We start from the raw sequence: 14437 nt of genomic DNA, 5'->3' as shown, positions 1-14437 counted from the left end.
AAGGTTTTTAATTAAAAAGGCTTTTTATATAATTATATAAGAACATAATGGCGATTATATGTATATATAGGGTGCTGTTTTGGAGATATGAAAAGCATATTTGAATTTGTAGTCGTCACTCAATAAGAAAAATATAATAAACAAGCTCTCAAACTGTTGATCAGATGCTGTATTTACAGTATTTCGTGGATTGGAAGCATCAAAAAAAAGCTCTCAAGTAATTACCAACAAAAGGATAACTTTAAGTTTAGAGTGAACATGCGCATAACAAGAAAATCAATTTTATACAATTTCGCAACAAATAACACACAATTTGACCCACATATTCGTCATATATATGGAATAAAGTCCATTGAAATTTGGAAACCCTAATATTAGGTTAGAAGCACCGAGGTCCTCAAGTTCGATATATGGGGCCTTGAAAACTTATGGTCCGATTTCGGCGATTTTTAAAAAGCGAGTGCCACACTACCCACTTCCCCAAAAAAGTTACATCCGGATATGCCCCCTCATAGTGCGATCCTTTGTACCAATTTTTTTTATATAACTTTTATTTATGACTTAGTTATGACACTTTATGTGTTTTCGGTTTTCGCCATTTTGTGGGTGTTCAGTAAAAGAACATGAGGTAATTTCAGGATCACGTTTATTCACGGCGACGATCCAAAGCAAAAAGGGCCGAGTAAAACCGGAGTAGTACATAAGTTAGATAAATTGCTATAACTAAGGAATGATTGGAATTCGAGAAACACTGTGCACAGGGTGCATCATATGATATAAAATAACTAAAAATAAATCTTATAATATAAATATTATACATCCTGCCCGGTCGAATGCTCTGCTTCGAAATCATCGGGTTGTAAAAGTAGACACAGTTTCTGCACTGCCCGGGTGCACATCCCATAAGATGTGGTCAATGTTGCGTTTCGTACTAGGCCGTCACTGCCATGATGAACCTCCGTTATACGACCCAATCGCCAATGTGTTGGGGGTAGATTCTCATGTCTAACTAGTACGATGTCACCAACACGAACGTTGTCAACACGCCTCTGCCATTTATGGTGTGATTGTAGAGTTGCCAAGTATTCTTCACTCCACCGATGCCAGAACTGTTGATGAATGCGCCGTAACCACTGCCAATGTTTGAGACGATTAGCTGGAATTTCCGCTACAGTAGGTTCAGGTACTGCGATAAGTGGGGCGCCAATCAAGAAGTCTCCAGGTGTTAAAGCGTATTTGTCTTCAGGGTCGTCATTAAGCGGTATAAGCGGGCGCGAATTCAGGCAGGCTTCAATTCGTGCCGCTAGTGTCTGCAGTTGCGAATGCCACATAGCTTGACTACCAATGACGCGTACTAAATGTCGTTTTGCGGACTTTACCGCAGCCTCCCACAATCCACCTTGATGGGGGGCACTAGGAGTAATAAAGTGCCAACGCGTCCCCGTGTTGGCAAGATATTGTCGATTTTGGTCGCTGTGCCAAGCGGCTAAATCCTCTTGCATTATTCGATTAGCTCCAACAAAGGTTGTAGCATTATCGCTGTATAAGTCGCGACACGGACCGCGTCTGCTAACGAAACGTGTAAAAGCGTCTATAAAGGCCATTGATGACAGGTCATCTACCAACTCCATGTGCACAGCTTTGACAGCCATGCAGACGAAAACTGCCAAATAAGTCTTCACTGTAGTCCGAGATCGTTGATTGCCAATGCGTAACGTGAAAGGACCGCAGTAGTCTACACCTGACGCTAGAAATGGCCGAGATACGCTGACCCGTTGTCGTGGTAATGAGGCCATCTGTTGAGTAATGGTGACTCCACGATGTCTTCTGCAAATCACACATTTATGTATCATGCTACGTACAACTTGTCTGCCATTAAGTATCCAATAACGATAGCGTAGAGTCTGTAGCATTAACTGGGTACCACCGTGAAGAGTATCGATATGAATTTGATGTACAACCAACCTAACCAAATCGCTGACCTTAGGTAGTATAATCGGATGGCGATGTTCTTCTATCAATGCAGAGTTGGTAATGCGACCACCAACCCTTATTATTCCATGGTCATCCAAGTATGGATTAAATTGTAGCAAAGGACTAGAGTTCGGTAAACTGGTTCCTTCGCGTAGACAGTGTATGTCCCGAGGAAATGCGGATGCTTGATCAATACGTAGGAGCAATTCAAGCGCGCTGTCCATCTCTGGTGTTGTCACAATATGCTGCCGAAGAAGACGATGCCTCGGTAACCAGCGAAGGACGATAGCTGTAGTTCTGATTAGTCGTTTGATGGAACTAAACCGTTGTGCAAGTGGAATATGTTGTCCATCGATGCGTCGGGTGGTGAGCTGGAATCGGATTGAAGATGCGAAGGATACAACTCTGACCCTCTCCTCGCTCTGAGCTGCAACCTGTTCGTCTGCTCCTAACTCTGGTACATGGCTAAATGTTGTTTCCTTCTGACGTAACCAATCTGGACCCTCCCACCATAAATTGTGGCTCAACAACTCTGATGGGGTCACACCACGGCTGGCGCAATCAGCTGGATTTTGTGCCGAACGTACATAATGCCAGCAATCGGTAGACGTCAATTGTTGTATTTGTCGAACCCTGTTGGCGACATATGGTTTTAAAAACATTGGCTGTTTGCGTAGCCAACACAAGACTATACTGGAGTCCGTGAATAAGTGTACAGAGGCTTCCTCCAAACTTAACGCTCTGCAAACATTCCGAATTGTCTTCGCTAATAGAAGGGCTCCACTTAGCTCCAATCGGGGAATTGTGGCGCCATTCAACGGCGCAACCTTAGTACGTGCGGTGAGCAAAGATACATGTGCATTGTCATCGTTGTTGATTGTGCGCGCATAAACCACCGCAGCGTAAGCCTTCTGACTAGCATCACAAAATCCATAGAGAGTTGTACGATTAATTGCATTCATACCCAGCCATCGGGGTACGCGAACCTTATCGAGGGTACACAAATCACCTCGAAATTTAGACCAAATATGGCACAGATCTTTAGGTAGTGGAGTATCCCATGATACACCAGCGGACCAAAGAGTCTGTATAAATACCTTGCCCGAAATAATAACAGGTGCCAGAAATCCAGTGGGGTCATACAATTGGGCTACATTGAGAACTCGCCGCTTTGTCGGCATTCCATCATAATGCTTCTGCGATACCCTGAACAATAACTCATCACTAACCGGGTCCCAACGTAGCCCTAGCACTGTAGCTATGGGGGCATCAATATTGCATTCGCGCAGAGAATCTGGCTCCCCAATCTGGACCAGAACAGCGGCTCTGTTCGAATTCCATTTCCGAAGTTTGAAACAGCCAGTCGATAGAATGCTAGAAACATCATTGGCTAAAGTGACTGTTTCACCAATGTCAGTACAGCTTGTGAGGAAGTCGTCCACATAAAAAGAAGAAAGAATGGCGGTGCGCGCCGACTCAGCTCGACTCTGGTCATTCACCAATATATAGTTATCGACTACACACTGCTGTAGTGCTCGTACTGCATTATATGGGCTACACGCCATACCATATGTTACCGTCGTAAGCTGATATGTTTTAACTTCGTCGTTTGGTGATTCTCGCCATAAGATGCGTTGAAGATCTCTATCTTCCGGTGACACTAAAATCTGTCGAAACATTTTTTCCACGTCAGCTGTTAGAGCAATCGCGTATCTTCGAAAACGATAAATAATATCGGTTAACGAATGTTGAATAGTTGGACCTACGAGCTGCACATCATTAAGTGAAACACCGTTTGACGTTGGCGCTGACGCATTAAAGACTACTCGAAACTTGTCCAACACAGCATGATGCGGTATGTAGTATGTGTGATGGCTATCATTGCATATATCTAAGGCCTCCATATGCCCTAGATCGATGTACTCCCTCATGAAGGCTGTATATTTGTTACGTAACTGAGTATCGGAGGCCAGTCGACGCTCCAAACGGTAGAACTGTCTTAAGGCACTACAATATGAGTCGCCTAACGGTGGGGCGTTAGGCTTCATTAGTAAGCGCACCATATAACGCCCTTCTGAAGTTCGTGAGTGAGTCGCTGTGAAGATTCGCTCACATTCCTCATCAGTAATATCGTCGACATCCGATCCCTCATCTAGCTTCCAAAAGCTGCTTACAATCTCATCCAAACGAGATTGTTCTAAAAGTTGAGCGCTGTATGAGCGCATGTCTGAATTATTTGTCGAAGATGCCGTTGCTGGCCCAAAAATAACCCAACCCAAATTTGTTAGTTGTGCGTGTGGCTCGTTGTGACCACCCTTAATAGTGTCTCCCACCAAAATGAGACCCCAGATGTCAGCTCCTAGGAGAATGTCAATGCTTCCCGGAGTGCCAAAATGTGGATCTGCCATTTGCAGACCACCCAAGTGTTTGTATTGACTTCCGTAGATATGCGCTGTAGGAAGCACGGAAGTAATAGATTTGATAACCAATAGATGAATTGACAAAGAAAATTGCGAATGTGTTGATTTGAGTGTAACTGTCACCATGCCGTTGGTGCGTGTATAGGGTAATGCACCAATACCCTCGACCGATACATCATAGCTGCTTCTGTGAAGATTCAAAGCATTAGCAAAACGTTCAGTAATGAAGCTTACTTGTGACCCAGGGTCGCACAAAATCCTAGCCAAACGTTCTTCAGAATTGTTGCCAGAAATATATGCACATGCTGTGGCGAGAAGCGTGATCTTGTCACCCTGAGCATGGCATCCAATTACAGAATCGCTGTGTCATAATGTATGTTGTGCCGGTGCCAATGGTAGGCCGGGCTGAGACTTAATATTAGTAGTAGCTGCCACCTTCCTGGCTGTGGGAAGCGAAGCAGGCTGTTGTTGCTCTCGACAAAATATGGTGTTGTGTCTGCGACCACATTGACGACATCCACCAGATGGACATTGCCTTGATACATGTCCAGACCTCAAGCAGTTAAAACATAAGCCCGATTTCTTAAGGGCCTCGAAACGTTTGTCCGGTTGTAAGTCCAATAAGGTTGGGCAGCGAATGACTTTATGTGCACCTCGACAATACGGACACCCATCCTCCGTTGTAAGATTGCATTTAACATTGCGCGTTGTGGATAAACGTTGATGCGGACGAACGATTGTTGTGTCGGTACCATCTCCGACCTGAACTATCTCTGTTGAAAGACTTTGAGCCCTTTTCTCCAAGAATCCCAATAGCTCCGATAAAGTTGACAATTCCGTTGGCGAACAATACATACACCATTCGCGCTTTGTTATAGGAGGAAGTTTTGATACCACAATAGGCACAAGTAATGCGTCCCACTCATGAACTGGCAATTTCATAACGCCCAATGCACGCAGAGAATCGCTAACCACGTCCACAATATTCAGCAATGATTGTGGTGATTCATCTGGTGCCAACGAAAGGTTTAGCAAACGTGCTACATGAATTTCAGCCAACTGTTTGGGGTTATCATACCGTTTCTTCAAAGCGGTCCATAGTTCATCATAACCTCCAGAATACATGCCACCAACTAACGGCACTAACGAGCAGGGAACAGCTTGTCGCAATTTACCAAGCTTGTATGCGACGGGTAATTCTCGGTTGTGCACTAGGGTCTCGAACGCGTCTTTAAATGCCAACCAATTATGCAACGCACCATCAAATGTTGGAATATTTAACGCCTCCAACTTTAACTCTACCATCGAGTCCGCGTTGGTCTTCCTTGTAGCGTGAGACTCATCACCCTTAACCACCTGTATACGCATAAGAATGGTGCACAATTCGTTGTACATCTCCTCTGTCGAGTCCCACCATGCTGAATGCACATCCAACTCTTCCTCCTTAGCAAGACTGAGGAGCGCCTCATGGTTAGCAAGCATGCGTTCATAATGGGACTTCGCGGATGTTAACAGCTGCTCAGCTTTGGATGCATCTAATTCGCCGGTGCGCGCCTTGCGCACTTGCTCCAAAGTTCGGGATATAGCAGATGCATGAAACTTACGAAGATTAATTTCTGCCATCTCCAATTATATGTCAAGTTATACTATACCGTATATAAAGATACTTTATCCAAAAATATCTCGGTAATCCTTTGAAATTACGTTAAACTAATACATTTGCGAAAATGACCGAACTGAACTATTAATTTTCGCAATGTTCTTAGTCCTCACAGGAGGCACCAAAATTATGTTCAGTAAAAGAACATGAGGTAATTTCAGGATCACGTTTATTCACGGCGACGATCCAAAGCAAAAAGGGCCGAGTAAAACCGGAGTAGTACATAAGTTAGATAAATTGCTATAACTAAGGAATGATTGGAATTCGAGAAACACTGTGCACAGGGTGCATCATATGATATAAAATAACTAAAAATAAATCTTATAATATAAATATTATACAGTGGGCGTGCCGGTGGACCGATTTTGCCCAATCGAAAGCAACCTGCTCAGGTTGCCAAGGAATATGTGTTCCAATTTTTACTCAAGTTATAGCTAGCACGGACAGACAGACATCAGGGTTTCAACTTCACTCGTTATCCAGATTATTTATATATGTATAACCCCATATCTAACTATTTTATTTCTAGGTGATACAAACAACCGTTATGTGAACAAAACTATAATACTCTTGTGCAACATAAGAGAGTATAAAAATTTCAACGGGGGTTGTAAGTTCTCTGCTTGCCCTCATTGTCATTGACGCAAATGCAGTTCATTTCTTTTCTAGTGCACTTAGTTGCAACAACAATTGTGCGAATGAGATAGCTAGCATAATGAAGTTACTGAATTTGCGTGCGCAGCTTTAAAGCTTTATTGACATTTTTTAGTTTTGATAAATTGAAAGTGAAAGCTGGAACGTATATGTTATGAGCTTTATATGTATTATATGAGATATCTTATTTTAGATGTAAGCGACCATACAGTGATACACAAACTGTTGCAATAAAATTTGAGCTTTCTTTCGTTGCATACTTTTTGGCGATCACTGGGTGATCAAGTTTAGATGCCTATGTAATGTAGTTTAGATGCTAATGTAAAATTTAATTAATGTATATTGTATATTCAATAGCTATTGCATACATGGCGTATGAGTAACATTTTTTGACATTCATGAGTAAAGTACGAATCTCAATTAGTATTGCTTGCTCAATGGCAACTTCTAATTCTCTAACAAATATTTACCATAATTTTTCACATATAACTAAATTTGTATCCAATATCGATTTAACCTACTTAACAAAAGAAAAGACCCACTGACCAACCTCAGCGCTGATAATGAGCCATTCACTGGCTCACCGGCTGTTGGCCGTTATCGCGTCCGTTGCAGATGTTGCTTGGCGCATCTTAGCTTGCCGACAGCAGTGCATTTCTGTTATTTTGCGCTTATTGTTAAAGCAGAGAAATGCAGTCCGAGTATTCCATAAATAAGACACCACTACAGTATAAGCAAAGGAAATGCGTACAATAGTATAAATAAATTTATTGCATAACATTGGCAACGCATGCAACAAATGTTCGGTGTCCATGGATGGTAGCAAAGTGGAAAAATTGCCAGCAGCAGCATGAGATAACAGTTTGCAGCATCAAAGTGTGCGAGTCTCACGCACAAGAAAAAAGTGGTGTTTATGACTGTCTATTTAATTTAAATGTTTCGGAAGCGTTAGAGGTATTTATTCATAATTTAAGTTCAATATTTGCATTCTTTGGTTGTTAATCTCAACAAGTTTGTAGACGTTTTTCTGAAAACCAAATTATCTGAAGATGTGTTTTAAGGAGATGATTTCTTATCAGTTATGGCATAATTAGAAAGGGCTTCAACCAAAGTTAATAGTAAATAAGAAAAAACGTTAACTTCGGCTGTACCGAAAATTTTCCATACAAGCCATTAAATCGATCATTCGGTTTGTATGACAGCTATATGCTATAGTGAACCGATCTGAACAATTTTTTCGGAGATTAAATTATTTCTATTAACAATAACTCACACCAAAGTAGAAGATATGTAGTAAAATGCGGAAGTTTTCCATACAAGCCATTGATTCCGATCGTTCAGTTTGTATGGCAGCTATATGATATAGTGGTCCGATATCGGCAGAGAGCAGCTTCTTGAAGAGAAAATAACATCTGCAAAATTTCAAAACGATATCTTAAAACCTAAAAGACTAGTTCGTATATATACGGACAGACAGACGGACATGGCTAAATCGACTCAGTTCTACATACTGATCATATATATACTTTATATGGCCTCCGACGCTTCCTTCTGGGTGTTACAAACTTCGTGACAAACTTAATATACCCTGTTCAGGGTATAAAAACAAAGCAGACGAGACAAAACTGCATGCTCGCTTTGTGTGGGTTTTGTGTCTTCTTCTAGGTCAAGTCATAGTCTCTTCTCAGCAATAACATACTCAAAAAGAACTTTCTCTTAACTCCCAGTAATAACTAGAAGAATCTCTCGAAAGTTAAGCATATGAATTACAAGTAGAACTAAAGTGACTTCTAGTTTAAGGGCCAACAAATTACAGCTGAAAGACTGAAATAATAATTCAGATCAATTTTAATTATAAAAAAATAAGAATTAATTGGCAAATATCTTTAGAACACTCAATAGGACAATCACCTTGGACATTTACCATTTTTTTCACACTGATGTTGCTATGCTATTGACCTCATGGTTAAATCCGAAGACCGTACGAACGCCACCTGTTTTTTTTTTTCAAACTAAACAAGGCTGTGATTGATATTTAGTTCAGCAAGACTGTAAGCTATTCAATATATCTCATCAACTTAATTTAGGGTTCGAAGTGATGACTATGTCTTCACTATGATTTGGCTTACGCAATTAGTTTTACTCGACACTCAATACTGCTCTGTGAGTAGTAATTTTTGGTTCCATATGCGACGTCATCTAAAAAGAGAAATGACCTCTAAAACAACTGAAATGTGTATCTACATATATATCTATGGCAAAATACGGACACTGTAGACAAATGAGTAGAATTTTTTTTACTTTGGAGAGTATCCTATGGGTCTATGAATAGTGTGAAATACTAACATTAGATATTTACAATAAAAAAAAAATTTATTTAAAAACTTATACAAACCGTTCAATTCAACAATAGCACTAGTTGAAGAAGCTACCATAATTGTTAACAAATACCCATCGCCAATTTTCTTTTCTCATTTTCGCTATATTTTTTATAATTATATATTTCTGTTAATATTACGGGTTTCCTCTCTTTTGTTGACTTGCTATGGAGGTCGAAGTAATTAAAAAAATTATCAAAGTAAATAATATATAAAGAGGAATGATACTTGCTGAAGTAAACCTCATCAACGGAATTACAGTGGGAATATTTTTCGTTTTGTGGGCAAGAAAGCAATATTCGGCTTTTAGGATTTGATATTGTTTGAAATCAAATCAAATGTATTCTTTTTGTTAACTAAACGTCGTGTCCTTCAAGACAGTGCCAGATGACCGTTCTTTATTGAATTCAAAATGCGACTGCCCGCTTACATGTTAAAATGAACTTATTCAAAGTAAAAATTAATGACTGAATATATAAGGTAGAACAAATAAAAATGAATGTGTATTGCAATAAATTGTAGTGTTGCCAATCGTGACAAATATGGTGATGATAAAACACTATCTCAATTTAGTGATTTTACTACTGTGCTACTTAATTGAATAAAGTATCGACTTCTCCAAATTCTGTAAAGATATGTATAATTGGGAAGAAAGTGTCTTAATCATAATCGTTTCAGTAATTTAGTCCTTACTATATTGTGAATGGTATTCTCAACCCACTCCACAGTGGTCTCAAACTAGTTTAATTAATCTTGTGTTCACTAACAGCTCACTTACTTGCATTATGAGCTCTTATAAAATAATTATTTGTACAATTCTCTGGGTATTAATACTAAATCGGCTACCACTTAAAATTCCGTGACTTATGAATATTTAACAGTTTTATGAGTTCTAATTTACAGCTTGTATATATTTAAATGGTATCGAGCCACAAAGCTTCTAATATTTAAATAAAGTGCAAGCTAATTGAAAATTACTGTCACGCCTGTGCAAAACGCTTCCTTTATGAAACCTTTTATTTCATTCTAAAATAGTGACTACACTTCTTGACAAATGTTGACCAACAATATTTACGCTTTGAAAACAATCGCTCAACAATCAGATACGCCTTCCCGTTAAGCACACATAATCGAAGTTTTAATTCAACCTGCCGGCATATAAAAGGTATTGATTAAGACCAGCGCTTAGAGTTTCAGACTCAGTTAGTCTACAACATTCGACCGCGCAGAATGCAACACTGCAAGTTTCTAATATGTCTCGCCACATTAGTGACCAACTATAGTCTACTCATCGACTTTGTGGAGTATAGGCATAGTGTAAAACCCTTGGATGGCATGATAATCTTTCAAGCAATTTCGTTCTCTAACGACGGTATAGAACGTGAGCTGCAGCATCATTTCCGTTTACCGCAGATTATTGTGAATAATGTGGCAACATTAAATGTACGAAATTTTATAAATATCAGAATCATCGCTTTGGTCTTCATGGAAAGGCTCGACAAGCAGCGTACATGGATGTTAGTCTCAAAGACTTTACGCAAGCGTCCCTTTATACCGATGGCTTTTGTTAGCCTAGCTGTGCCACCAATTGATGTACAGTTGAAATTCTTCAACTATTTTAGACAACTGAATATGCTCAACACGGTTGTGTTGGTTCGTACATCTACAACTTAACCCAAAGTACAGATAATCGCTGTGGGTCCAACGAACTTCCGCGCTTATGTCTGGCCAAAAGAACGGAATGTATTCGGTTATAATTTTCGATTCAGTCTTTTTGACGATCCGCCGATTGTTTACAAGCAAGTGGTGAGTACTTCCAATAAGTTCTTAAACTGTGAGCGTAGAACAACGTGATGATGTTTAGCACACGGGTACGAATAATGAAATAATGCAACTTCCATTTACTTTACTTCACCCACAGACGAATAATTGCACTGAACTACTTGGTTTAAATGGACAATCCGTCTTTATGCAGCGTATTAATGGTACATTCACAGTTATCAATTATCCGATGAATGAGAGTACGAAATGGACAATCGACATGAGCGCCAATCTAGTATTACAAACTGATCTAATTAACCAAATCATGGAGCCGAGTTACCCGGTGTACCAAACAAAGGCTTGCTTGTTGCTACCCGTTGAGTTGGTATCTCTTCTACGCTTTTGAATTTTTCACATGGCAAGCTTTGGGATTTACCTTTCTTGCGATCGTTCTATTGAAAATCGTCATTCATCACAATTACTACGCAAGTCGTGATATCTTGCTACATGTGTTATTCGTATTGCAATTGTTTCTTGCACAATCGATTATACTGCCAGGTGTTAGAAGCGTAATAAGAGGTCTATTCCTATTTTATTTCGGAGTGCTTTTCGCAATAATCGTGAGCGTTTATGTGGGTAGTTTGACGTCGCTGTTTAGTACACGCGTACACTTGCCAGCAGTGCGCACTCCCTAGGATTTTCTCAAAACCGATTTGAGGATTATGGCAACAGACTTCGATAGACAGCTTTACTTCGACGCCAAGATGTTGCCGACTTCACTCGTGTCGCGTATATACGATATTGGAATGAGCATTGCAGCATTTGAACGTACGAATGGGAGTACCTCGTTTGCCTATGTTTTGTAGATTATTGGTTGGCGCAGGTGCCATCTGAGGGGAAACTTCAACCAAATATCGAAACTGGCTTGACTGAGATGCCTTTGAGTTTGACAAAGCGAAAATAAAAAAAAGCGATGCTAAAAAAGTATTAAAAACGAGAGAGAATAATTAAAAGAGAGAAATAAAGAGAGATTTAAAAGTGAACTACGAAAATTAGTTGAAGGAAAGGTATGAACATAAGATATTGGAGAGAAAAGTATAAATCAACGTACGGTATAAAATTGATGTTTCAAAATAATATTCTTTCTTAATTAAATATCTTGATGTTTTAATAAGTACAATTCTCTAAGTGTATTTATACATATATTGGTGTATGAAAGAATCATAAATAAATTATTTGAGTATTGTCTCGCATGAAAGTATTTGTATCATTTCTAAAAATATCAAATTCCCATAATCAATTACCTAAGATATAAGGTTATAAAAATATCTAGTAGACTCACCCCAGCTAGTAATAACAGGTAGCTGTATCGCCGTAGCGAAGTATTGCTCTTCGCGGATCATCTCGAACTGAATAGTACATTAAGTTATTAGCTCACCTGCTTTTGCTAGATTAAAGTTAAAATATCTTGGTTCTCATCTATTCAGCCATTAATTATGATTCTTAAGATTATTCAACGAATGTGTAGTCTTTGCTTAAAATTGTTCGACACTTGTCTTGTATAACTCCTGCCTTAAAGCAATACAAGAAGATTAGACTTATACAAACCGATTCAAAGTAATTCTAATAATAAATGGAAAAACAATTATTTTTACTCACTACTTCAATTGACAATATTTCGTATTCATTTTCGATCCTATTTGGGCTAGTACCTTCTTCTGTCTTAAGCGTTATTTTTAGAACACCTATAATAGCATAATAGAAAAAGCTCTTTCGGGATTGACCATTTGTTCACACAACTGTAAATCCGTCATATTTATTGGTAAGTTTTGAATTTTTCTATATTTTGTTCTGCTACTATCTTCTTCCATATGGTTCTCTCATTTCTAGTTTTCTATGCGGCGCCTTCTAAAAAGTGAAATGAGCTCTAAAACAGCTGAAACTGTAAATTAAAGTGTAAGAACTTATTGGCTTAGATACAAATCGGTGTACCCATAGCAAATATGTATGTCTGAAGAGACCAAGAACTTATGGACGGAGTATCACAAACGATATAAAAGTTGAACGTTTGGATTAAGAACTCATCAGATCAGATAGGAAATTTTTTGATATTCTTTATTTTTATTTTTAAGCAAAATGAGTCCGTCTATTAAGCAACGCTGTAAGTGACCTAATTCTATGTAGGGATTACGTATTAAGATCTCAGTTACAGTTATAGTTTGAGAATATTGCTAATAAGTTTTACAGTCAACCATTAATAAACATTCTTATGTTCATAGTTTTTTTTTAATTTTCCTTAATTTTTTTCATAATTTTATATAATTTTGTCATTAATTTGGTTCTCTTCGCATTTGTTGAATAAAATGTCCTGTTGCCAATAAGCAATTTCCAATTGTTGGTTTGCTTTGTTAATTTTCTATGGAGTCATGCGGGTACCAATGAAATATCATAGCACCCAAAGATGTCGAAGTCATTATAAAAATGATCAAAATAAATAATAACAAGTAAGGAAGGGCTAAGTTCGGGTGTAACCGAACATTTTATACTTTTTGTACAATTTATTTATTTAACTTTATTTATATTATATAATACACAATTTGACCCACATATTCGTCATATATATTGTATAAAGTCCATTGAAAGTTGGAAACCATAATATTAGGTTAGAAGCACCGAGGTCCTCATGTTCAATATATGGGGCCTTGAAAACCTATGGTCCTATCTTCACTAGTACTTACTTTATATATTGTAAAGTAAACGATTCAGATCGTCTTCAAAGTTCTGGTATATAGGAAGTAGGCGTGGTTGTGAAGCGATTTGCCCTATTTTCACAACATATCATTGGGATGTAAGGAAACTATTACAAACTAAGTTTCATTGAAATCTGTCGAGTAGCTCCTGAGATATGGTTTTTGACCCATAAGTGGGAGATGCCACGCCCATTTTCCATTTTGTAAAAAAATCTGAGTGCAGCTTCCATCTGCCATTTCTTATATAAAATTTCTTGGTGTTTCTAACGTTTTTCGTTAGTGAGTTAACCCACTTTTAGTAATTTTTAACCTAACCTTTGTATGGGAGGTGGGCGTGGTTATTACCCGATTTCTTTCATTTTTGGACTGTATTAAGAAATGGCTAAAAAAAACAACTGCAGAAAGTTAAGTTTAAATAGCTCTATTGGTTTGCGAAATATGTACAAAAAACTTATTTGGGGGCGGAGCCACGCCCACCTACCCAAAAAAATTACATTCAAATATGCCCCTTAATAGTACGACCCTTCATACCAAACTTTATTTCCATAGCTTTATTTATGGCTTAGTTATGGCACTTTATGTGTTTTCAGTTTTCGCCATGTTGTGGGCGTGGCAACCTTTCTATGGCGCCAAGAAATAAGTGTGTCAAGTTTCAAGTTTCGCACTTTTAGTAATTTTCAACCTAACCTTTGTATGGGAGGTGAGCGTAGTTATTATCCGATATCTTTCACCTCGACGCCCTGATCACTTTGGTATATATAACCCTATATCTAACTCGTTTAGTTTTGGGTGTTACAAACAACCGTTATGTGAACAAAACTATAATACTCTCTTAGCAAC

General features: G+C 38.7%; 1 protein-coding gene across 1 annotated transcript; it reads right to left on the bottom strand.

Moving 5' to 3' along the window:
* Nucleotides 1-812: 812 nt before the first annotated feature.
* LOC105220554 (uncharacterized) lies at nucleotides 813-4735 on the bottom strand. The gene is made up of 2 exons (XM_011196997.2): nucleotides 4629-4735; nucleotides 813-4581 (listed from the first exon to the last, which is right to left on the bottom strand). The coding sequence occupies exons 1-2, from the start codon at nucleotides 4733-4735 to the stop codon at nucleotides 813-815; spliced, it is 3876 nt and encodes a 1291-aa protein (XP_011195299.2).
* Between the last annotated feature and the right edge of the window lie 9702 nt (nucleotides 4736-14437).

This window comes from Zeugodacus cucurbitae, chromosome 6 (genome assembly GCF_028554725.1).
Source record: "Zeugodacus cucurbitae isolate PBARC_wt_2022May chromosome 6, idZeuCucr1.2, whole genome shotgun sequence".
Classification (NCBI taxonomy): domain Eukaryota; kingdom Metazoa; phylum Arthropoda; class Insecta; order Diptera; family Tephritidae; genus Zeugodacus; species Zeugodacus cucurbitae.
This window is presented reverse-complemented; position numbering and strand designations above follow the sequence as displayed.

Coding starts and splice junctions, on each gene's coding strand:
- LOC105220554 (XM_011196997.2), bottom strand. CDS start 4,735: ATGCTCAGGGTGACAAGATCACGCTTCTCGCCACAGCATGTGCATATA. Junction 4,582..4,628: donor TGTGCGACCCTGGGTCACAA/GTAAGCTTCATT, acceptor GAATCTTCACAG/AAGCAGCTATGATGTATCGG.